The 25,895-nt window shown below is 44.8% G+C and overlaps 1 protein-coding gene across 3 annotated transcripts; it reads left to right on the top strand.

The window, feature by feature from the left end:
- The first annotated feature begins 1,784 nt into the window (after window positions 1–1,784).
- DDX24 (DEAD-box helicase 24) lies at window positions 1,785–22,455 on the top strand. 3 transcript variants are annotated; one of them, XM_072839767.1, is made up of 9 exons: window positions 1,785–1,908; window positions 3,813–4,529; window positions 11,443–11,952; window positions 13,042–13,195; window positions 13,471–13,986; window positions 15,376–15,451; window positions 17,998–18,186; window positions 19,700–19,829; window positions 21,907–22,455. In XM_072839767.1, the coding sequence occupies exons 2-9, from the start codon at window positions 3,818–3,820 to the stop codon at window positions 22,176–22,178; spliced, it is 2,559 nt and encodes an 852-aa protein (XP_072695868.1). In that variant the 5' UTR covers window positions 1,785–1,908; window positions 3,813–3,817; the 3' UTR covers window positions 22,179–22,455. The 3 variants fall into 3 exon arrangements, with proteins under 3 accessions (XP_072695868.1, XP_072695865.1, XP_072695867.1); XM_072839764.1 differs by lacking the exon at window positions 1,785–1,908 and adding an exon at window positions 2,210–2,368; XM_072839766.1 differs by lacking the exon at window positions 1,785–1,908 and adding an exon at window positions 2,678–2,811.
- Window positions 22,456–25,895: the final 3,440 nt, after the last annotated feature.

Here is a 25,895-nt window from a genome sequence, read left to right as displayed (position 1 = left end):
ACATTATTCTAGACATTTCCATGAAGGTGTTTTTTGGGTGAGAGTAATATTTAAATCTGTGGACTTTGAGTAAAGCAGATTACCTCCCACAGTGTGGGTGGGCCCCATCCAACCAGTTGAAGGCCTTAATAAAACAAAGACTGACATCCCCTGAGCAAGGAGGAATTCTGTTAGTTGACTGTCTTTGGACCGTTCCCTGAGTTTTCAGCCTGCTGGCCTACCTCATCGAGTTTGGATATGCCAAGACTCCACAATCACAGTGACCCAATTTCTTAAAGTCCTCTCTATATACACAAATCCTGTTATCCCTGTTCCGCTGAAAAACTCTAATACAGATGCTTTTGTCAATTTTCCAGAGACCTCCACTGAGGATCTCCACCATGACCCATTTTGACCTCAAGTTCCACCTCAAGGGCCCTATTTCTAGCCAGTCTCTGCTGAAGACCCTTTCCCCACCAAATAGCCTTATTAAGGCAAAGTTCCGTCAGGACAACACTATAGTCCTCCAAGGTGTGTAACTAGCTTGGATGGGACAGGAACCTTTGTCTTGCCAGGTAGAGATATGCAGCCCTTCCTCCTCCCTCTGCCATTTGGACAGCTTCAGTCACTAGCCATGATCAGACTTCTTCAGACCACTGCTGGAGCAAAGGCTTTATGCACCCACGCTCTTAGGGGCACACTGCCAAGTTCCCTCAAGAAAGGAGTTAAATTCTTTTTTTTTTTTTTTAAGATTTTTATTTATTTATTCTTGAGAGAGGCAAAGAGACACAGGCAGAGGGAGAAGCAGGCTCCCTGCAGGGAGTCTCTTGGGGGACTCCATCCCAGGACCCCATGGTCACGCCCTGAGTCAAAGACAGATAGATGTTCAACCACTGAGCTGCCCGGGTGCCCTCCAATGAGTTAAATTCGGTCATACAGTGGCTCCAAGGCAGGGTGGGGAGGCTCACTAGACCTAAACTTCATGAATTCCTTTAGGACTTCCCAAGGTCACCAGCCAGAGACAGCCTATGGGAAAGGTTTCCCACATGGGGTGGTGATGCCCACATGGAAAAGGTGGTTGTCTAGCGTGAAGCTGATGTCTCTGCATTTAACAGAGCAGCCAGCTCATCTTGGCATTTTGGAGTCGGGCCGGCCTAGCCTAATAACCATCAGAGAGCAATGAAAAAAAAAAAAAAAAAAAACAGAGAAAATACCGGAGAAAACAGAATGAAAAAACACACACACACACACACACACACACAAAACACAACACGGGGCAGCCTGGGTGGCTCAGCGGTTTAGCTCCTGCGTTTGGCCCAGGGCGTGACCCTGGAGACCCCCAGATCAAGTCCTGCATCGGGCTCCCTGCATGGAGCCTGCTTCTCCCTCTGCCTGTGTCTCTGCCTCTCTTTCTCTCTGGGTCTCTCATGCATGCATGCATGCATGCATAAATAAATAAATATTAAAAAAAAAAAAAAACGAAGAAAACAGCACCTCTGATATAGGCTGGGTGGGTTGTAAATTAGATGCTAAAACATCTGCAAGGCTCCAGGCACACAGCAGGTGCCGCATTCGCGGACAGCCAATGCACTAAAAATAAATAGAAGGAAGCGCGTTGGGGCGCAGCACCGGCTCCGAGGCGGAGGCCGCACGGCGGGCACAGCGGCGCCCCCAGGTGGGCCCGTGCAGGCCGCACGGCGGCTCTCCCCGCTCCGCCTCCCAAGCCGCACTGCAGAAACGCGCCGCCCGCGGAGAGGGACGCGGCGGGGTCTAGCCGGAAGCGGCGGGACTTCCGGCCCCAGGGCGCACGCGTGCGTGAGCGCAAGCCCCGCCCCGGAACTGCGGTGGACGCCGCCGCCGAGGAGAGGGGTGGGAGCGTGCGCGGCGGTTGGCCGGCGCGTGAGGGAGCCGCGGCGGGGTCTCCGCGCGGTGAGTACCGGGGCCCGAGCGGGGCCGGGGGCGGGCTCCCGGGGGCCCTGTGGGGTCCTCGAGCCCGGAGAGGGCGGCAGCCGGCCTCGGCGCCGGGGGTCCCTGCCCTGAGCGTCCGGGCCCGGCGGCGTCGGCCTGTCAGGCCTGTCAGCGTCGTGCGTGAGGCGGTGAGGCGCGGGCCCGGCCGCTCGCCCCCGGGCGCCTGACCGCCCCCGCCGTGGTGGAAGCCGGTGCCGTGCGGTCGCTGCGGGGCCGCGGCGGTGGGTGAAGCCTCCCTGCGCGCCGACGTGCCGAGCCCGCGAGGCGCCATGCCCGGCGGCTGCTGACGTGCGTCACTTCTTTGTGCTTGTGTGGAACGACCCCCCGTGGGAAGGATACTGTCGTCATCCCCATTTGACAGGCGGGGAGACTGAGGCCCACACAGATGGAGACGCCCTCCGCAGCCCCAGAGCCGGTCCGGGTGTGCACTGCCGTTTACCTTTGTCCCCGCCGCCCCTTGGTGTTTCTGGAAAGGGAGAGACCGTGGATGCGGTTCCGTTCGAGGGGCCTCTCTGTTGAAATGTGTTGCAGATCACTGACAGTGTCACGAGAAAGCCGGACGGGCGAAGGCCAGAATGGCGGGAATAGGCATTTGCCTTCTTGGGGGCCAGGCTGGAGCCCTTCTAAGTGAAGCCGGCCTCCCCAGACCCCCCTCACCCCCCCTTAACTCCCCACGTTTTTCTTTTTTATTTTTTTTTTAAGATTTTATTTATTTATTCATGAGAGAGACAGAGAGAGAGAGGCAGAGACACAGGCAGGGGGAGAAGCAGGCTCCATGAGGGGAGCCCGATGCCGGACTCAATCCCGGGACCCCGAGGTCACGCCTTGAGCTGAAAGCAGACGCTCAACCACGGAGCCACCCAGGTGCTCCCTCTCCCTTTTTTATTTATTTATTTATTTATTTATTTATTTATTTATTTATTTATTTATTATTTATTATTTATTTATTTATTTATTATTTATTTATTTAATATTTATTTATTTATGATAGGGAGGAAAGGAGGGAGGGGGCAGAGACACAGGAGGAGGAAGAAGAAGGCTCCATGCCAGGAGCCCGACGTGGGACTCGATCCTGGGACTCCAGGATCGGGCCCTGGGCCAAAGGCAGGCGCTAAACCGCTGAGCCACCCAGGGATCCCTCTCCCTTTTAAAAAGATGAGAACAGGGATCCCTGGGTGGCGCAGCGGTTTGGCGCCTGCCTTTGGCCCAGGGCGCGATCCTGGAGACCGGGGATCGAATCCCACATCAGGCTCCCGGTGCATGGAGCCTGCTTCTCCCTCTGCCTGTGTCTCTGCTTCTCTCTCTCTCTCTCTCTCTCTCTCTGTGACTATCATAAATAAAAAAAAAGTCTTTAAAAAAAAAAAAAAAAAAGATGAGAACACTGAGGTTCAGGGAGGAACAAGCACCACTGTCCAGTGGCACACAAGCGGTAGGTATTGGATCTGGAATCCAAACCAGATCTGGCGCTCGCATCTGTGCTCCTCCATCTCGTGAGTATCCTCTGTTTTTTGTTTTTTGTTTTTTTAATTCATTCAGAGGCAGAGACACAGGCAGAGGGAGAAGCGGGCTCCATGCAGGGAGCCCGGTGTGGGACTCGATCCCTGGTCTCCAGGATCACACTCCAGGCTGCAGGCGGCGCTAAACCGCTGAGCCACCGGGGCTGCCCGCGTATCCTCTGTTTCAGGCCAACTTGCCTGCTCTGTTGGTATCTCTCTTCTCTCTGATCTTCTTTCTGTATCTCTGTGTCTTCACTTCTTTGTAGGGCCTGATAACTCTGTAGGCTGTTCACAAAATATGTGTTGCCTCAAAACCCTGTGTTCTGCAGTTGGCGACCTAATGGGACACTTCTCTCCTTTTCTTTTCAGCAACCATGAAGTTGAAGGAGACAAAATCAAGGCCAAAGCCACCAAGCTATGGCAGATTTCAGACAAAGGGGATCAAAGTTGTGGGAAAATGGAAACAGGTGGAGATTGACCCAAATATGTTTGCAGATGGACAGATGGATGACTTGGTGTGCTTTGAGGAACTGACAGATTACCAGTTGGTCTCCCCTGCCAAAAATTCCTCCAGTCTCTTTTCCAAGGAGGAGCCCAAGAAGAGAAAGGCACAAGCTGTTTCAGGAGGGGAGGAAGGAGAGTCTAGCTCCTCAAAGAAAAAGATAAAGTTGAAGAAGAATAAAGACACGGAAACTGAAGGAACCAGTGTGCAGAAAGAGTTTGAAGTCAGAGATGCTGGGCCACAGCCCCAGGGAGATGGCACAGTTTATCCTGATCCAGAGATAGAGGAGGTGGTATCGGAAGGCTCAGCTCCGACTGTGCCAAAAAAGAAAAAAAAGAAAGGAAAAAAAAAATTGGAGCCTTCCCAGGGTACTGCTCCAAAGGTGCCCAAAAAAGCAAAGACATGGATGCCTGAAATGCATGACCATAAGGCAGATGTAACAGCTTGGAAAGATCTATTTGTACCCAAGCCAGTTCTCCGAGCACTCAGCTTTCTAGGCTTCTCTGCACCCACGCCAATCCAAGCTCTGACCTTGGCACCTGCCATCCGTGACAAACTGGACATCCTTGGGGCTGCTGAGACGGGTAAGGGCATCCTTAGCTGCCTGGGGTAAGATTGCTTCTGGGTCAAACTTACGGCTGCTAATGGGTTGGGTAGCTTGGGGAGAGAGGAGCTTGGAGACATAACCACAAAAGCAATGTTGAATGAAGGTGTTCAGAAGTCAGGCAGTTCTGGATTGAAATCTGCCACTTTCTGATTGGTACCCTGGACAGATAGATCCCTTTACCTCTCTGATCCCTGTAGTTCCTATTATAAAATGGAGATAATGCCGGTACCTGCTTGCTTGCTTGCTTGCTTATTTATTTATTTATTTTTATTTAGCCTTGTGGGTTAAATGTAAATGCCAAAGTAAAGTTTACACAGTACATTGTAAGTGACTTGCAAATGGTAGTTTTTTGTTTGTTTTGGTTTGGTTTGGTTTGGTTTTTTAGTATTCTTGAGCCACCTTAAATGGCTCGGGGTAAAGTAGGGTTAAGATTAGCCATCTAGAGAGGTAGATCTTCATTAGTATAAAGAATAAATGTCTGATTCTCAAAGAGTTGTCCAGAGATAAAAGGGCTGCTTTGGGAATTGGTGAGTTTATTGTTATTGGAAGGGTTTGTGTGATAGAAAACCATTAGGTGGATTTTGTAGGTAGATGTTGGCACGAGGTGACTGTTGGGTCTAGGCAGTATTTAAAGTTCCCTCATTCCCTGGGCCACCTAACACTTTATAAAGCAATGATGGGTTGACTAGACCTCGATAGACTGAATTACTAACTGAAGGGAGGAGCTTGTACTGCTTGTAACTAAGTCCAACTAGACCAGCAGTAACTGATAGAAATAAATATATAACATGAGCTACGTACATGATTTTAAATTTTCTAGGAGCCATATTTTAAAAAGGTAAAAAAACAGGTAAAAGTTAATTTTAATGATGTATATAATCAATTATATAAAAATATCAGTATGTAGTTAATTAAAATTGAGGTATTTTAATTCTTATTTTGATACTGTTTTCAAAATCTAGCATATATTTCGAACTTGATGCTCATCGATTTAGAGTAACCACATTTTACATGCTTGATAGCCATACATGGCTAGTGACTGTTAGATGGTATGGTATAGAACTAGACCATCTAGACACTTTGTGCCTTGGGTTTCTGGAAAGAGTGGTCAGAAAACGCTCGGTGAGGTCTTGTAGAAGAGTCACATAAGTGGAAGAGTGAGGAAGCCCCAGGGGATGGAAGTAATAATAATAAATTAGAACTCTTTTTTAGCATTTAAAATGTATCATGCACTGTGTTAAGTACATTATATTGATGAACTCAGTTCTCAAAATCACCCTGAGAGAGGTTGCATCATTCTCATCTTACTGATGAGGAAACTCAGCCTCACAAAAGACAATATCCCTAAAACCGCAGCTGAAGGTAGTGGTACCTGAATTCTAGACTAGGTCTGTGTGCTCTTAAGCATTTTGCTACACTGCTTTGGTTTCTGCAGAAGCCTGGAAATGGGTGTCTGGAGGCAGAGGCAAAGTTGTATCAGCCACTGTGGCTAGAGCCTGACATTTGGATTCATACTGCAGTTGTTACTGGGTATCCCCATAGACTGCTGTGAATCTGCAGGTCCAAGATTCACAAGGACTTTTGGGGCTGTGGACAAATTGCTGTGCAAACAGATCATGAATATCCATCACCCCCAAAAGATGCTTTGGGCCCCTTTTGTAGTCTCTCCTGGGCCCTACTCCTTGTCCATCCCCAGGACAACCTCTGATATACTTTCTGTCACCAGATTAATTTGCATTTTCCAGAATTTTATATAATGGAATCATACACTATGTACTTTTGGGAGGGGGTCGGTGTTTGGCTGCGTCACTCAGCATACTTTGAGATTCAGCCATATTATTGCAAGTGCTAATAGTTCATTCCTTTTTATTAGTAATATTCTAGTGTAAGGATATAGCACAGTTTACCTATCTGTTAATAGATATTTTTGTTCTTTCTAGTTTGGGGCTCTGCAAATAAAACTATCATAAATAGGGGCACGTGGTGGCTCAGTTGGTTAAGCATCTAACTCTTGGTTTCAGCTCAGGTTATGATTTCATGGTGGTGAGAATGATCCCCACATCAGACTCCACACAGCATGGAGTCTGCTTGATATTCTCTCTCCTTTCCCCTCTCTCCCCCACCCCCTGTGCATGTGTGTGCTCGCTCCCCACCCCATAAATAAATAAATAGATAGATAGATAGATAGATAGATAAATAAAGTCTTTTAAAAAACTATCATAAATATTGGTGTGTTAGTCTTTGGGTATATGCTTTAATTTCTGTTTGGTAAACACCTGTGTAAGAACTAGGTTTTATAATAAATGTTACTTTCTAGGAATTTTTCCAAGAGATTATACCGTTTTCCATACCCACCAAGTCATGAGTTTGAATTGGTCCCTGTCCTTGCCAATACTGGGTATGTTAGAGATTGTGAGAGAGAGTTATGAGGAGAGGGAGAAGCACGCTTCCCCATAAGCAGAGAGCCTGACTTAGAGCTTGATCCCAGGACCTTGGGATCACATGAACTGAGCCAAAGTAGATGCTTAATGACTGAGTCACCCAGGCACTCTTATCTTGCCCATTTTTTAATTGGATTGTTGTTTTCTTATTACTGAATTCATGATATATGCTGGATATACCCCTTTATCAGATATGTGATTTAGGATTTTTTTCTCCCAGTGTCTTTGTCTTTATTTTCTTTACAGTACCTTTCAAAAGAACAGTTCTTTATTTTGATGAAGTTCTATCACTTTCCTTTTTACGAATGTGCTTATTATCTACAAACCTTTTGCCTAACCCAAGATCACAAAGATTTTCTCCAGTGTTTTCTTCTAGAAGTGTTACTAGTTTTAAGTTTTATGTTTCAGTCTGTGATCTTTATTGGGTAAACTTTTGTTTACAGTGAGAAGTGTGGATCACAGTTCCTTTTTTTCCCCTGAATATGGATATCCAGCATTGTTATTTAAAAAAGTATCTTTTTCTCCACTAAATTGCCTTTGTATCAAGTCAACTTGTCAGTTTCTACAGAGAGCCAGGTGGTATTTGGATTGAGATTGCATTGATTATAAAGCAAACTGAGGACAAATGACGTCTGGACCATACAGAATCTTTCTATCCATGAATGTAGTATATCCATTTTTTGGGGGGGTCTTTTGTTTTGTGGTTTTTAGTATATGCACATTGGTTATTAGATTTGTCCTTAAATATTTCGTATTTTTGATGCTATTGTAAATGGCAACTTAAATTTTTCTATTTCAGATTGTTGCTAACAAATAGAAATGTGGAGCATCTGGGTGGCTTAACGTTGAGCATCTGCCTTTGGCCCAGGGCGCAATCCTGGAGTCCCAGGATTAAGTCCTGTGTCGGGCTCCCGGCGTGGAGCCTGCTTCTCCCTCTGCCTCTCTCTCTCCTCTCTATCATGTGAATAAATAAATAAATAAATCTTTTTTTTAAAAAATAGAAATGTGATAGCTTTGTATATTGACCTTATTTCCTGCAACTTGGTACCATCAAGTAGGTTTTTTTTCCTTTTTTTTTAAGATTTTATTTATTCATCCATTTTAGAGAGAGAAAAAATGCAAGGACAGGAGGAGAAAGAGAGAGAGAATCCCAAGCCAACTCTGTGCAACACAGATCTCAATCTCACAACCCTGAGATCATGACCTGCACCAAAATCAAGAGTCAGATGCTTAACCAACTGAACTACCCAGGTGCCTCCCATCTAGTAGTTTCTTAAAGAGTACATCAGATGTTCTATAGTTTTTATCCAGTCTAGATGCCTCTTGTTTTTGTCTTACTGCACTAAAGCCTCCAGTACAATTTTGAATTGAAGTGGTATGGGGACAGGCACCATTATTTTGTTCCTGATCTTTGGGGGACAGTACTTAGTCTTTCATCATTAAGTATAATGTTAATTCTAGGTTTTTCATAGATGACCCTTTATCAGATTGAGAAAATTCTCTTCAGTTCCTAGTTTGCTGAACATTTTTATCAGGAACAGTTGTTGGATTTTTTGAAATGCTCTTTCTGCATTTATTAAGAGAAGTGGTTTTTCATTTAGTCTGTCAATATGGTAAATTACACTGATTTTCAAATACTAAACTTATATTCCTGGGATAAACCATATTTGGTCACAGTGTATTTTTCCACTTATATATTGGATTTGATTTGCTAAAATTTTGTTGATAATTTTTGAGTTTCTGTTCATGGGATATTAGTTTGTAGTTTTCTAGTAATGTCTTTGGTTTTGGAATCAGAGTAATGCAGGCCTTGTAATGACTTTTGAAGTATTCTCGTTTTCTGAAAGAGTTTGTACAGAATTGGTATTTTTTTTTTCTTCCTTAAATATTTGGTAGAATTCATTTGTGCCTGCACAGATGAATTTGTAGGATGGGCTTTAACTACGAATTTAATTGCCTTAATGTATTAGAAATATTTGTATTACTTAATTTTTCTTGCGTGATAGATTTCATTGCAGTTCATTAGTTTTTGTTTCCTGTGTTTTGAAGCTCTGTTATATTTAGGTGTATAAATGTTGAGGACTATTATATCCTGTAAATTAATTTATTCCTTTGATTACTAAATGGCCCTCTTTATCCCCATAGTATTTCTAAAATCTTCTCAATCTGATATTAATGTACCTTTTTTTTTAAGATTTTATTTATTTATTCATGAGAGACAGAGAGGCGCAGAGACACAGGCAGAGGGAGAAGCAGGCTCCATGCAAGGAGCCCAATGTGGGACTCGATCCCAGGACTCCGAAATCACACCCTGAGCTGAAGGCAGATGCTCAAGCACTGAGCCACCCAGGCATCCCCTTAATGTACCTTTTCTAGTATTATTTTGATTAATGTTAGCATGGTGTGTTTTGCATACTTGTATTTTTTCAGATTTTATTTTTAAGTAATCACCACACCCAGCATCGGGCTCGAATTTAACAATCCCAAGATCAGGAGTCACAAGCTCTATCAACTGAGCCTGCTGATGCCACTTATACTTTTAACTTACGTCATTGTATTTAAAGTGGGTTTCTTGAAGCTTCTAGGTTGGTAAACACATCTTTGTGCTGAGAGGGTGGTGTACCCCCAGTTCCACAGGGACAGAAGCCCTTGGGACCTTCCCAGACCTTGTCTTATGTGCCTCTTCATTTGGCTTTTCATTTGTATCCTTTATCATATGCTTTATATTAAACTGAGCCTAGTAAAAAATAAAATAAAATGGTGTTTGTGGAGAGAGCATAGGTTGCGTCTTGCTGTCTCATGATTCTGGCTGTTTATTATTTGTTGAGGTCGTTTCTATTTAATGTGATTATTGATAATAATTGAGTTGTAATTTGTTATTTTGCTATTCTGTTTTTCCTCTTCTTTGGACTGAATGTTTTTTATGATGGAATTTTATTTCCTTTATTGATCTTCTTAGTTGTAACTGTTACATCCTTTTAGTGTTTGCTTTTTAGATTCATAGTACAGATCTTCAACGTGTCATAGTCCATCTTCAAATAGTAATGTGTTATATTACATATAGTACAAGAATCTTACAAGACTATATCTCCCTTCTCCTTTACATTATGCTTTTTGTTCTACACTTTATGTGTTAGAAATCCAAAATACATTTTTATGTTTAATAGTTCCAAGGTTAAAAAAGTTTAAACTTAATAATATATTTAAGAAAAAGACATCTTTCATATTTACCCATGTCACTATTACTGTTTCTGGTACTCTTCCTTTGTACAGACATGGAAGTTCATCCAGTAGCATCCTCTGCTTGGAAGACTTGCTTTAGTACTACTTCTTGTAGTTCAGGTTTGCTGATGATAAGTGATTCAGCTTTTGTGTGGCCCTAAACGTCTTTATTTTGCATTTATTTCGAAAGGAATTTTTTGCTAAGTTTAGAGCTCTAGGTTGTCCAGTTCTTTTTTTATGTCTTCAAATAAAGATACTGTCTTCTAGTTTTGGTTTCTGATGAAAAGTACTGTTTTATCTGAAGTGTTAAGGGCCTTTGATCTTTTTATTTCTTATAATTCTTGTTTATAGTGTCTTGTGGGTTATTTTTTTACTGAGTGCTGCTCATTTTCCTTTGAAAATTACTTGTGAGAATTCTTTTTTCAATAGGTGTTTTGTTTTTTTAAGATTTATTAATTTGGGAGAGCACACACCAGCTAGGGGAGGAGCAGAGAGAGAATACCTCCAGCAGACTGCGCTGAGTGTAGAGTCTGACTTGAGGCTCAATTTCATGACTGAGATCATGACCCAAGCTGAAACCAGGAGTTGAGTCACCCATGTGCCTCTTGTGAGAATTCTTTGAGGCCTATGATAAAGGTTCTTCCACCAGAGATCATTTATTTGCTTTAGCCGGGAGATTATAACTTTGTAACTACTTTAAATTCTCAACTTGAGCTGTCTTGTTTGTATTAACCACCCAGAGGATGTGAATTTGGGCTTCATACACATTCAAAAATCAGTTTGAAAATGTTAAGGCATAGAAAGAAGTGTGGTCATTTTAAATTTTCTCAAAAACTAAGAAAATTGTCTTCTACTCCCATTTTCTCCACCAAAGGTCTTAGGAAACTATACATAGATTTCCATTCCCCACACCCTAATGTGGTGGTGTTTTTTTCAAAATAATGACAAAACTTGTTTAGATTTTTGGTGCTTGGACTTTGTGTATAATGCACATTGGTGACCTCAAGCCTCAGTGTTAGTCTGCTAGACTTTTTCTCAGGCTTTTAATTCCAGATGCCTTCTGCTTGCAGTGCTGTTGGGGAACCTGTGCTGAGTGGAGGAGCTTTGGGTTGGTCATGGTGGCACTTGGCTATCAGGTTCCCTTATTCTGTGTAAAAGAAAGATGCCTAGACAAAAAGTAAGTGTGTTTATCGATTCACACTTTTTTGTTTTTGTTTTACTTCTAAGGAAGTGGAAAAACTCTTGCCTTTGCCATTCCAATGATCCATACAGTACTCCAGTGGCAGGTGAAAAATAAACGTACTCCAGCTGTAAGTAACACAGGAGCATTACCTGGTGAGACCAGAACGGAGGCTAGAACTGAGTCTGAAGTTTTGCCTGATGAGATTGGAATAGAGGGTGAAGCCCTGCCCAGTGAAGCTGGAGTGAAGGCTAGAGCAACACCCAGCAAGGTCAAGACTTCAGCTGCTGTCTCAGACCAGATGCTACCCTTCTGTGATGATGATGCTGGTGAAGGACCTTCTTCCCTAATCAAGAATACCATCCCCAAACAGGATGAAGACAAAGAGGAAAAGCTAGATGAAGAAGAGACTGGAAGGTTGAAGCAAGAGTTGGGTGGCAAAATGACCACTTGTAAAGTACATCCAAAGCGCCCTCTCCTTGGACTGGTTCTGACTCCTACTAGGGAGCTCGCTGTCCAGGTCAAGCAACACATTGATGCTGTGGCCAAGTTTACAGGTGAGGTTTAATTCGATTTAATAAATACTTCCTGAGAGGATCCTAGATGCTGGGGTGGCAAAGATGAATGAGCTGTGGCTCCTCCCTTAAGGGGAAATCTCTCTTACCTGCCAGAGAATTAAGCCTTATAGAAAACTGTTTGAGTGACACTTTCTCCATTCTCCCAAGGATGACACATTTCTGTGCCATTCTAGATGCAAAGAAGTTAGTTCATTGGATGTGGTGGATGCTTAGGGCAGGAGTTGGCAAAGTACCTTTTTTTTTGTAAAGTGCAGCCACACCCATTTATTTACATAGTGTCTATGGCTATTGCATTACGATGGAGGAATGAAGTAAAGTTAGTAGTTCTGACAGGTTTAGCTCACAAGGCCAAAATGCTTACTGTTGACCCTTTAAGAAAAAGTTTGCCGGACATCTGTCTTAGGCACTAACATATATCTTCTCGTGGAATTCCTTTCTGGAAAAGCTGCTCCATAAGAATTTTAACTTTAAAGCAGCAACAGTTGCAACTTTATAGTAAGCAACAGTGACTTACCAAGCTCTTATTATGTGCCAGGCACTTTACTAAGTATTTTGCCTACATGATCCTGTGTTTTCTTTCCTCTTTGGATACCTTAAGAAGTCATCCCAGAGAACAGAACAGAACAGACAATAGGCATTAGAGGAGGCTCATATTAGTTCGAATTGAGGGAGATGGGCAGGACTTTCTAGGGATATGTGTCACAGCTGAGAGTGACATCATTTCCAGCATTGTGGTACACTACTGTTTTCCTGGAACTTTGGATGTATATATGCCTGGGTTCAAATCCAGCTCTTCTATTGTTGATAAAGGGGAGAGAATATAAAGAAATGAAGTTTGGGAACTAGGCAAGGCCTAGACCATAGAAGATTTGATTATGCCTTCTAGGAGTGGTACCAAGAGGCAGGCCAGGCTCGCTCTTTTGGCTCACCATCCCCCACACCTCCCAAAGAGAGGAGAGCTATTCTGGTGATTGATTGTCTCTGTTAATCTGGGGTTGCCTGTGTCAGCCATGGCAGAAAATAGGCAGCCAAACTGAATAACAGGGTCTTATATTTTGTGTACTATAGGAATTAAAACTGCTATTTTGGTTGGTGGAATGTCTACCCAGAAACAGCAGAGGATGCTGAACCGCCAGCCAGAGATTGTAGTCGCCACTCCGGGCCGGCTCTGGGAGCTAATTAAAGAAAAGCACCCTCATTTGAGCAACCTTAGGCAGCTCAGGTAAGTGACAATACCTCCCCTTCTCTTTCACTCCCTTTTCTATTGTGGGCCTGAGGTAACATGATTGTGTATGCACTGCCTTCTCCCTATCACTAAGTGCCATGGTGTAGTACCAGCCAGAGTTTGGCCTTCAGAATACCTTGCATGAGGGAGATTAATTGAGCCCCTGGTGGTGGTGGTGGTGTTTGTGTATTTCTGTGTTGAGGGTGGAGATGGTAGTTAAGTGTGCTATATAAATGACTCCTCAAGTTATGTGGATCTCTCTGGATCTGTAGGTGCCTGGTGGTCGATGAGGCTGATCGGATGGTTGAGAAAGGCCACTTTGCTGAGCTCTCACAGCTGCTAGAGATGCTTGGTGACTCCCAGTACAACCCAAAGAGACAGACGCTTATTTTTTCTGCCACATTGACCCTGGTACATCAAGCTCCTGCTCGAATCCTTCACAAGAAACACACTAAGAAAATTGACAAAACTGCCAAACTTGACCTCTTTGTGCAGAAGATTGGTATGCGGGGCAAGCCCAAGGTCATTGACCTGACCAGAAATGAGGCCACGGTGGAGACACTGACAGAGACCAAGATTCATTGTGAGACTGATGAGAAAGATTTATATCTGTACTACTTCCTGATGCAGTATCCAGGCCGCACCTTAGTGTTTGCCAACAGTATCTCATGTATCAAACGCCTCTCTGGGCTCCTCAAAGTCCTGGATATCATGCCACTGACCCTACATGCCTGCATGCACCAGAAGCAGAGGTTGAGAAACCTGGAGCAGTTTGCTCGTCTGGAAGAGTAAGTCAGGCCTGTACCCAGAACCCAGGTTCTAGCCATTAGGTCAAGGTTGCCAGGATGGTGGTGAGATGGTGGGAAGCTATAGAAGATAGCTCTTTTTTACACATCATGAAGCAGGCTTACTCTCATCTAATGCGTTTGGTTGCTGATAATGCTCAACAGAAACTTTCCTACCTATAAGTAATGATGATAATAGTACCTACTTTTGTGGAACATTTAACAATTGATTGAGTAAGTATCATACTGTCATTTTAGATACAGTACCACATTCATTCAGTTCTAACATCCTTGAGAAGTAAAATAGATTGATGGTTAAGAATACAGATAGGCACCAGACTGCTTAAGATCAGGGCCATGGCTGTGCTACTTCTAGCTGGCCAAATTACCTCAGTGTGTTTCAGTTTCTCATAATTGGCATAATAGTATATTGGTAGAAGCTAATGGAGAGGGTTGTTAGGAAGATTAAAGGAATTTATACATATAAAGCATTTAGAACAGTGTCTGGCCCAAGGTATGTATTTGCTGAATGTTAGCTTTAATACCACTTATCATTTATTGTCATTATTCTCATTTTATAAATTGATAAGCAGATCAGCTTGCCCACAGTTTCTCATCCTGAAAGTGACAGAGCTGGGCCTCAGACAAAGCAGTCAGACCCAGAGCTCATGCTTTGTCCTACCATGCTGTCATTGTGCATCTCCTTTTGGGTCAGACTGATGACCAGGGTCAGTGTGCATGTTTTCAGGATTAGGGCCTGAGAATTGGAGGTTAAGCCTAAGTTGACTTTTGTCCAGTATAATGTCAAGTTACAGGGTGATTAGTTTCTAGAACAAGTATCAGGTTTATCTCCCTGGGAATGTTGCTAGGTAGAAGTTAATGGTTTATGTGGTGTCTAAGTGGGGCATCTGTCTGATTAGGTGGGGGCCCCCAAATGTGGGGCAACAATCGGGGGGAAACCAATGGTGCAGGTGATGAAAGAATTCACCTGAGGGAGAACAAAGGCGATAGGAGTTTATTGAATACACCACAAGGGAGTGGGTGGGCAGGCCAGCAGAGGAGAGGCTGTCTGCAATGAGGCAGTAAGTGGGGATGTTTTTAAAGGGAGATGAGGAAGTATGGCCATCTACGGCATTCTCCCTTTTTCAGTAACTGTGCCTACTTGTAAGTAGTCTGTTGGTCACTTAGAGCCTATGGGTATGTTGGGGTGGGGTCACCTGATAGGTCTGTCTGTATTTAGCCACATGGTAGCGTGGACTCTGTATAGTTCATTTTTCAAGTCTGTTTACCTCTATGTTTTATTTGATCAGGATCAAATACTCAGTAGGTGTTAAGAATCTGATTAATGATAGCTATTAGTTATTATTAACGAGCTTTGTCTCTCTATCACAGTTGTGTTCTTCTGGCAACAGATGTGGCAGCTCGGGGCCTGGATATTCCTAAAGTCCAGCATGTCATTCATTACCAGGTGGGGGCATTAGGGATTTTTTTGCATTGAATGGGAAATGTTTTAAGCAAAGGTTTGGGAAGGGAGGAAAGAGAGGGAGGAGGAATTGTTGGCCTCAAGGCCTAATGCAGCAGAGTACCACTGTCGTCATCTCGTGACTGATTAGCTGCTGTCATTTTTGGAAAGCTCAAGAGATTTATTCTCAAAAAACCCCTTGGCACTTCTGATACCACATAGCCCCTCTCTCTTTGATTTGGGCAAACTAATTGATATTGGCAGGTTAGAGTCTTACTTTCTTTATGGAATGGGCATAGTAGCATGTGAACTGGTTACCCTGGTAGAGAGAAATAGAAGAGTGTGGTGATAGGACCTGCCTAGACTTAAATCCCTGTTGTGTAACCTTGAGCAAGCTGTTTAATCTCTTTCTGCCTCAGTCTTTGTTTAATGGAAGTTATTACAGTGTCTACTTTAAGTTTTTTTTTGTTTTTGTTTTTGTTTTTTTTTTTACAATTTGAGAGAGAGGTTGAGAGTGAGCATGAGCAGGGTGGGGAAAGGCAGAGGGAGAGGGAGAAGCAGACTCCCCAGTGAGCAGGGAGCCCATTGTGGGGCCTGATCTCACGACTCCCAAGATCATGATCTGAGCTGAAGGAGACACAACTGATTGAGCCACCCAGGCGTCCCTTTTTAAGTTCTTATTAAGGTAAAATAAGTTAATGGGTGAACAGCTTAGACACCAGGCACATCCTGAGCACTGAGCACTTATTAAATGTTAGCTGCTCTTAATACTGACAATATTAGTGTATGCACCTGGCAAATCCTAACATAGAGTGGTGGTTAGGAGTCTAGGCTTCAGGGCTACCCTTGTAAGGTTCAAATGCTTATAGCCTGCTTCATAGTCTGTTAGCTTGGGCTGGGCTAACATCTTAACCCAGATGTTATGTTACTTAACATCTCTGGTTTCACTTGTCATTATTTGTAAACTGGAAGTGATGATGCAGCCTAACCTCTTGGGTTACCATGAGAATTAAATGAGTTCCTGCTGATGAAACCCCTCGCACAGTGTTAATTACTTAGGAAGTGGTAGCTATTGTGGTGTTATTATTTCTTCCTTCTGATTCTTCATGGTTTAAAAAATCTTTCAGGGTGTATGGGCACCAGGGTACCTCAGTTGGCTGGGCATATGACTCTTGATTTCAGCTCAGGTCATGATCCCATGGATAGTGAGATCAAGCCCTGTGTTGGGCTCTGAGCTCACTGGGGGTCTGCTTGAAGATTCTCTCCCTTTGCTCACTCCCACATGCATGCAGATGCACTCTCTCCTCTTTCTCTCAAATAAAATCTTTCAGGGTGCCAATTCAATTTAGCAGATCTTTCTTCTTCGTTTTTGGGGAAGAGACTGGGCCAGTCTTTGTGGGAAATATCCAGATGAACAAGACACAGTTTTGTCCCCTGAGAAATCTCAGACCCACTAAAGGAGAGGAGATGACTACAACCATAAATTAAGGCAGGAGATACTAGAAGGTTGCAAAATATGGGGGAGAATGGTAGCTTCTAGTTTGGGAAGTTGGAAAGGGCTTTCTAAAAGATGCTTTGCATTTAAGGATGAGGAAGATCTGGGCGTATAGAGGTAGAAGGGAAGGAGAAAGAATGGTGTGGAAGTGGGCAGTTGGCTACAAGTAGGGGTTATGTTGGGGAAAGAAAGTGAAGAATGTCTAAGAAACTGCATTTCTAGCACCATTATGAACAGTTTAGAGCAGTACTTAGAGCTTCATTGGAATTGGTAGTGTTATCTGGGTTCAGTGGAGAAAACTGCTAGATTAGTGGTATTTGCCATGGGTGCACGGGAGGGAGGCATTGTCAGCACCTATATCATATCTGTGAATAATATCCAGTATGTATTAGAGTAGAAGCAATGGAGCCTAGGGGTAAGCATGGTCTTTGGAGCTAGACTGCTTCAGTTCGGATACTGGCTCCAGTATTTAATTCTTCACCTAGGAGGAATTGCTTAACATCTCTGTCAGTTTTCTGGTCTATAATATGGATAGTCATGAAAGTATTTCACGTTCTTGTTTGTGAGGAGTAAGTGGGATAATACATGTAAAGTGCTGGAATTGCTTGGCCCGTTGTAATTACATAGTAAATGTTGGTTATGATTACCATGGTCAATCATTCATGTAGAGTTAATGAAGAATCAGTGGAGTTTCTTTAGTTAGAGTGGGAATTAAGATCAGAGCTTTGACTCAGGAAGATTACAGTGGCAGCTTTGGGCTGGGTCAAGGGGAGTGGGGAGGCCTAGAGACAAAATAAGTGACTCTCATTGTTCTCTTGAGTAGTCATGAGGGCCTGAAGCCAGGACCGGGGGGCGTGGAGGGTAGACCTAGTGACCATAGTGAACAGGCCTGAAACATGAGGGCTAAGGGAAAAGGGTTGGATATGTCCACAGTGCTGGAGAGGTTTCTGGCTACCTGGCAGGGAGGGAGAGAGACCCAGCATTGTGTTGCTGGCCCTAAGGAGAAGAGCAATGCTGGCTGATAACCATGCATTTGATTTCCCTGTTCCTCTGGCAGGTCCCTCGTACTTCAGAGATATATGTCCACCGAAGTGGTCGTACTGCTCGTGCCACCAATGAAGGCCTCAGCCTGATGCTGATTGGGCCTGAGGATGCGATCAACTTTAAGAAGATTTACAAAACCCTCAAGAAAGATGAGGACATCCCACTGTTCCCTGTGCAAACAAAGTACATGGACGCGGTCAAGGTAAAAAGAAAACTTAGAAACCTAGTACTGATGAGGGAAGGAATGCCGCTGCACTTTTGCCTTGCTGTGAGGCCCTGGCAGCAGGACCCTTGAAAACTAATGATTCTGCCAACAGCTGAATAGGGAGGTCATAAAAACAAGAAAAAGAAAAAAAAAGGAATAGGGGTACTATACATGGCAGAAGGGTAAAGGTTTTTTTGAGTGGCCAAAAACATGAGGAATTTTCTTCCTGAGCCCTTCACTGCCTCCACCACCACCACCATCCTTCCCTCCGCTGGACAAGGACAGTGAGTGTGGCTACCTGGTAGTTGTAGGGAAGTAAGGTCAACTTGTCTTGCTGAGGCAGATACTAAGTTTTGTCACATCTGTAAAGCAAATGCCAGGAATTCCTACCATTGCTGGTTTTATTTTAACTCAGCAAGCATTCAGCGGAATAGGTGCTGCTGACTATGGGCACCGTGTGTTAGGTACCAAAACCAGGTGGATTTTCTCCATGGAGGTCCACTGGCTTGTGATGTAGACCAAGCCCATGCTGAAGTTCAGGTATAAATGGAGCACCATGGGTCTGGTGGGCATTATGGTTATATGGGTAGGAGAGGAGGTTTCTTCCAAGCCTCTTGCATATGGAGTGGTAGAGAGGAAAATAGAATTCCAGGAGTGGGGGAGCAAAAGCACAGAAGAATTCAGGGACTTTTGGCTCCTGTGGCTCAGAAGGAATGTTAGCTGTGTGGGGAAATATGGTGGGAGATGAGCTTGGAAGGATGAAGGTGACAGAATTCCCATTAGGGTTGAGAGCCACTCTTCCCATGGCTCCTTTCCCTCACACTACAAGATCTCTTCCATTTTTTCTGTGTTTACTGTCATTGTGGTCTGACTCCATCACCCATGAGCGGAGTTGAAGTGTTTTTGGCAAGAACAACATGGAAGAAAGGGAAGGCAGTTCTGTGAGTTTGTAGTCCCTCTGATCAGTCACAGTGGGGCCCTAACTCAGGGCTGTTGGAGTGTGTCAGGGTCCCTATGGAAGCTATCTGTGGTATCTGGGGAAGAGTTCCCTTGGGACACCTATAGACTGGCAGTCCAGCCAAGGTGAGCTTCCAACAAGTGGGGCTCTCCTGATTTGTTGTTAGGAAAGCTAGCTCTTGTGATTTCATTTGTGCATACTCATGTGATGACTGCCCTCTGCTTTTATCAGGAACCAGAACAAATTCATTTTGATGGGAGCTAATCCTTTTTTTTTTTTTTTAAAGATTTTATTTATTTATTCATGAGACACAGAGAGAGAGAGAGGCAGAGACACAGGCAGAGGGAGAAGCAGGCTCCATGCATGGAGCCTGATGTAGGACTCAATCCCGGGTCTCTAGGATCACGCCCTGGACTGAAGGTGGCGCTAAACCGCTGAGCCACCCGGGTTGCCCTCCAGAGTTTTTTTTTTTAAAGACACAAAGTATATGAGCCCTTGCTTCCCAGAGGCCTGAATGCTCTGTCAAATGAACACTCTATTCCTTTTCCCCAGGAACGAATCCATTTGGCTCGACAGATTGAGAAAGCAGAGTATCGGAACTTCCAGGCTTGTCTACACAACTCTTGGATTGAACAGGCAGCAGCTGCCCTTGAGATTGAGCTGGAAGAAGAGATGTATAAGGGTGAGTGGTGGGCTGGATGGGACTTGAAGAATACATTCAGTATTTGTTTTTTCCTTCAACTTTTGTCCTGTTGGAACTTTGCCACTACCACGGATCCTGTTAAAATCAGCAAGATACCTTTTCTGTTTTTGTGACAGGCTGTAGTCCCAGTTAAGCATACAGCCCTTGGCCTTTGTTCCTTCTGTCTTATTTGTCTGGAGCCTTCAGCTGTCTCCCTCATATGGAAAGGTAGTGACATGAGGGGTAGGCTCTGTGACCACCGTTGGTCCATTCCCTTAACTGGCTGTGTGACTAGCTCAAGACCCTTAACCTCTCTTCTGTACTTAGGGTGTCCTCATCTATAAGGTACGGGTCATAAATTCCTGCCTCATGGGGTTATTGCAAAGATGTATTGATTAATGAGAATAAAGTGCCTGTGCCAGTGCCTAATAATATTTGACACATCTTAAATTGTTATTTATGATCATTATTGTTACTCCTGCACCAGTCATCATCTCATGTGACTTCCGTAGTCTCGTGACATAAACAGAGCAGGAATTACTGTCCTTTTATATATGGAAACCAGAAGCTCACAGAAGAGCAGCAGTTTGCACAGGGAAATGGCTCCATTACCAGCCTTTCCTGAGCCCCTACTCTGAACATAGGCAAAAGCCTAAGGATTCACGGATGAATCTGTGTGGCCCCTGCTCTAAGAAAGCTCTTGAGTCTAAGAAGTGAGAGCCAAATCTAGAACTGACAATACCAGAGTTAGATCCAGTGTTCTTTCCATCCCACAAGTGTGGCATCTGAGTGCCAAAGCCAACAAATTCAGAGGCCGACTTAAGCTGTCTGCTTCTGTCAACACAGAAGCTGGGAACCAGACCAGTGGGCTTGGTGACAGTTAGCTGTTCCTCCTGATAGCTCAGGCTTGGGGCTTGAGCTTCACTTCCTAAGGACCAGCTGGTATGGAGCCCTTATGGGCACACCCACCTCCACAGGTGTAGTCACAGTGCTGGTAGTGAGGTATAGGAGAGCTGGGCTGCCGGATGGTGTTCACAGTCTCCTGGAGGCTTTGTACCTGTCAGGTCACCCTATCTAGCTAGCAAGTAGCAAATGGGTGAATTGTAGGAAGAAAACTGATCTTCAAGTCAGGAACCTTGGGTTTTCATTGCAGTTTGACAGCTAGCTAGCTAGCTAGCTCTGTGACCTTTTAGCAAGTGCTCTTGATGGTAAAATTGAGAGAATTCCTGTCTCAGAGGGTTTTTTTTTTTTTTTTTTTTTTAATGGAGTGAAGGAGGCGGGGTCCACCCGTGGGGGCCCTGCTGTTCTGAGGACCGGATCCCTCCACGCCATGGCCTCTGGGTGGCCCCTTCGAGAACCACCTGTGTGGCGGGTGGACAAGGCTAATGGGGGCACTGCACTTGGTAGAAGGAGGTGCCCAGCGAGGCCTGGCAAGACTCCGCATATCTCAGCAGGAAAAAGAAGGGGGAGCCAGGCTCTGGGCAGCCAGGGGCTCTGCCCTGCCCTCCGGAGGGCACGGGCTCCCGCTCTGAGGGGATCCCCAGGCCACCCCAGGGGCCCCCACACCTCTGCCTGCCCCAGAAGTGGGGCTCCCAGGGACAACCCGTTATCGGAATTATCGTAGTAACAGCCAGGAGCCCTCCCCCTCCCCGAGCCGCCCTCGTTATCCGTGCCCTTCCTTTCCTCCTTTAAGTTGGCACCGGCTTTATTAATATTTGAATTCTAATGGCTAATGCTTTAAATTAAGGTAGCATTTATAAATACTTTATAGTCCATGAATAATTGACCAAATTTCGTATTGTCATAACTCATAGTAAATTATTGATCCACGGAGTAAATAAATAAATAAAAATAAATAGATAGATAAATAGATAGAGTGAAGGACCCAGTGGCCCCCCCCCCCAGTATCCCTCTCAAACTGTGCTAGAAGTTAGCCAATACTAGCGTCTTTAGAGAACTTTTGAGCCTTGATTCCCCAAGAGTTCCAAAACATTTTTCATCACAAGTATCCATCAAGGGAAACAAAACATTTCTACAAATCATAGTAAATATGGTCTGTTTTGTATTGTGTTTTAAGGAAGAAAAACTGACCAGCAAGAAGAACGTAGGAGACAAAAGCAGATGAAGGTCCTGAAGAAGGAGCTGCGCCATTTACTTTCCCAGCCATTGTTCAAAGATGACCTGAAAACCAAGTATCCAACTCAGTCTGGCAAGCTGCCCACACTCATGTCTACCCCACGAAATGGTGAGTCTGCTTTGAGCTGCCTCGCTAAACAGAAGAAGAAAAAGAAAAAGAAGCCAAAAGAGCAGCAGCCGGAACAACCGCAGCCAAGTACAAGTGCAAATTAACTGCCCTCCAGGTCAGTCTGTTAGTGACTGCACATTGTTTCTGTGTTCTCTGGTTATACAGGAAATCTTCCCACTTTGCCTTTCACTCCATCATCAACCCTGGTTATAAAAATCTCCCTCTTCCATGCCAGCCCCCATCACAGGAGAGACTTCATGCATATTTGTGTTGTTTTGGAGTAAAATTTCTATGCAGCAGCTTATATATTTCTGTGTCCCAGTGTGTACAGACTTCTAGTATGTTCAGCTTGTTTTCCTCAATTAAAGACAGTAGTCAGAACCAGCATGTTATTCTTGAATTTTTGGCTGGAATGTATAGCTGTCCTAATCCTCCTGCAGGATGCATGTGGGGTGCATCTGATCCCACTGGACAGTGTGGATGGAGTGGTAGGTCTTCACTTGTGGTCCCACTTTTCTCCACAACCCTAATAGCTCTTTATCTCTCTGCTATTCACAGCTTTTGTCTTGTCTGAGCCACACTGCAAGATGGGCAGGGAAGAGATTGCCATCCTTGGGTTCCAAGAGAACACAGGCATCCTTAACATCATACCCACTTGTGGGGAAGCCAGTAACAGTATGCAGAGTCTGGCATTGTGAGGCACTTGGGGTCTGGCACTAGACAATTTCTCCAGCCTTGTCTCCCTTCCCCTCCTCTGTGTGACAGAGTGGTTGTTGCCCACAGTCCCACATGTCCTTGTCCTGAGCCTTTCTATAAGCTTTTCCCTCCGCCTGCTTGCCTTTTCCATCCTTGAGCACAGCTACATGTTCTCTAGGTCCCTGAAGGGGACAGTGTCCTCAGGTAGGCTCCCATAGTAGCTGTGCTTACCAACTCTCCATAACACTTGGCACACTGTATAGTCTCTGCTGAGCTCCTTGACAGCATAGGCTTTTAAATCACCCCTTAACAGCCCTGGAACTTACGTCAGAGCATGATATAAATATGTGCTGAGGGAACCAGTGACCTCTTAGTACACCCACCCCCCAGCTTTGTTTAGGTTAGTCTAGGTGAGTAGCCACAATTTGCCAGAGAAGCATAGATTTCTTCACAGCTAAGTCTGGGCTTCTACAAGGGTATCCCCTTGGCTTCATTGTTGACAAGGTTGGCAGGATGGCAGCAATGTTCTTCAGCCCCTCTGGGTAACCACAACAGGACAGCCTGACTGAACTCAGCGTCGGGTATCCTTGAGTGCTGACCAGATACCCAGCACTGTTAGTCATTTTCATCTATTTTATCATTTAGTTTCTAACAATCCTCTGAGATGCAAGTGCTAATACGTTTTTGTGGTTGAGAAGGCGGACACTTGAGTAGTTAAGACTTAATCAGGATCACAGAGCCACCAAGTGGCAGACCTGGGATTAAAACTGTGGGTATTTCCTTGTGGGCCCAGTGCATGTTCAGAAAACTGTTTCAGTTTTAAAAGGGTAGCATCATTGCCAGGAAGTATCTCCCCAGGGTCACCAGTGAACCAGGGAGAATGCAGTAGAAAACAATCCTAATCTGTGAGATGAGTTCTTGAGTGACAGCTGGTAGAAGATGGCAGGAGACTCACCATTATCCAAATGATACAGTGGAGCTTTGAGCAGCATTAAAGAACCTTAGTACCTGAGTAACGAGAAGCCTGAGGCTGCTGGCTACAGCCCAGACAGACCCACTGATGCCTGCTGACATCCTACCCTTGTCCTCCAGCAGCAAATTCTCTTTTTTGGTGGGGTCATGTGTTAAAGGGATAGGTTTTAAAAGATAAGGTTAGCAAAAATAAAGGAGGTTAGCCTCACAGGCAGTTCTGTGCTCTGACTTGATGAGGTAAAGCTTTGGTCATTCCTCTGGTTTCTTTGGTACCTCCAGCCCATGGGCAGAACTTCCGGAGTACGTAATCTTCCACTAACTGAGAGCCCACTCTCCCCTGCTAATCCATTCACATACATAAGCAGTGTGGGAGAGTGTTGATTTTCAGTGCATACTGGATACCAAATACTAAGAAACCAGGACAGAAGTTGTCATGGAAACCATTTTAATGCTAGGAAAATGTTCCCACCAACTGCTGGGAGAAGCAATGGGGCCTGGCCCCCCCCTTGACCCTGGGCAGCCACCCACTGAGCCATAGCTCCTGTCCCCATTTTGCACAGTGTGAGAATGGTTCTTAGACTTTTCTAACGGCCCCTGATACTTCCCCATGTGGGAAGCTACAGTTTCCTGCCAAGGTGATATTTGCCCATGTTGCAGCAAGTGTTCTGTTTCCCCACATTCAGAGCATTGGGTGTCAGGTCTCAGTACTCAGCCATAAACTTGTTCCACTTTAACCAATGATCCTGTGCTGCATAGGTATTGTCTCCATTTCACTGATGTGGGAATTGGGGCTCAAAGAGGTAAAAAGGTGGGATTCAAACCTAGGCGAGTCTGGCCCCAGAACTCCCTTTTGTGTTTAAAATAGGAACCCAGTCAAAAGCATGGACGGTTTGTTGTCACTAAACAGTCCTATTTATAAAGTTTCCTTTAGAAAGAAAATAATAAACATGCAGGTATAAAGATAGGCTCTAAAAGCATCTCTCCTCCCTGCTTTTGGTCTGGAATGAGATGGGTGGCTTGGTGAGGTGGGTGGAGAATTATCCAGGCAGGAAGTATGCTTGCTACAGCAGCCAGTCCCGCTGGCATTCAGTGACTTCCCCAGAGGACTTGATTTGAACAAGTTCCTGAATTCGGCCACTGCCTTTTCTCCATTTGTGTTTGCCCTCAGATCTGAGGGCAGATATCAGGGCAGAGAGCCATGGCTTGGATTTGACCAGAGATATTGTGGAAAAAAGGGGGAAGCACATAATTTGCCTAAACTGGGGGCCCTCCTCCCAGGAGAGATCCTAGGAGCCCTGGTGAGCTTCAGACCTGGAAGCACAGCAAGGAAGTCTGAGATGGAATTTCTCCAGCTAGTCTGCCAAAGAGAAATCTGCCTTTGTGAACACATGCTGAAAAGTGGCACCTGCTGCCTGTGCAGTGTGTGAGAGCCCAGCTGGAGGCGCAGGCCATCCTGCAGTGCCTTGGAGCAGCCAAGGGCATTCAGCCTCGTGCTGTGTTCATACCCTTCAGTTTGAAAATGGAGATCCTGATACATACTAGTCACATAGTGTTCCCCCCATCCTCCCAGTGTGTTACAGATCCTAGCACTCCTACCCAGAGCAGGGTAGGACGTCACCAATTTAGAAATCAAGGTCGCATTTACATTCCTGTGGAAAAGTGACATAATTATTGTGAGCCATTGGGTTTAAATTCCACCCAAGGCAGTGGGGAAACCTGAGTCTATGCCTGCCATTTAAGCACTCTAATACCTGTCTTCGCAAAGGCAGAAGAGTGATACAAATGTGCTGTGTACAAAGCCTCAGCAGTCTGCTTTCAGTCCCTGTGCATAGTCTGGCTGGCAGCAGACATCGCAGGGTAGATTGTCATAAGTCCCTGCAGAATGGAACCTATGAGAAAACCCCCTGGGTTAGGGAAGTATCCCATGGGCAGTTCCACACTTCTACATTCTCCATTTCCTCCCACAGAGGAAGAGAGCTTGCAAGCAGTACCCCAGATCAGCTGGTGCTCTTTGATGTCCTGGGTCACCAATGTAACAAGGTTATTAAGGGGCACGTTCAGGTGGATGAACAAGGAGGCTGCCAGCTAGGACTCTTGGCTTCCAGGCAGTTTCCAAATTCTCCCCCACTGCCAGTTTGCTTGCCTTGTCTCTG

The sequence above is a fragment of the Canis lupus genome, chromosome 9, assembly GCF_048164855.1.
Source record: "Canis lupus baileyi chromosome 9, mCanLup2.hap1, whole genome shotgun sequence".
NCBI classification, from domain to species: domain Eukaryota; kingdom Metazoa; phylum Chordata; class Mammalia; order Carnivora; family Canidae; genus Canis; species Canis lupus.
This window is presented reverse-complemented; position numbering and strand designations above follow the sequence as displayed.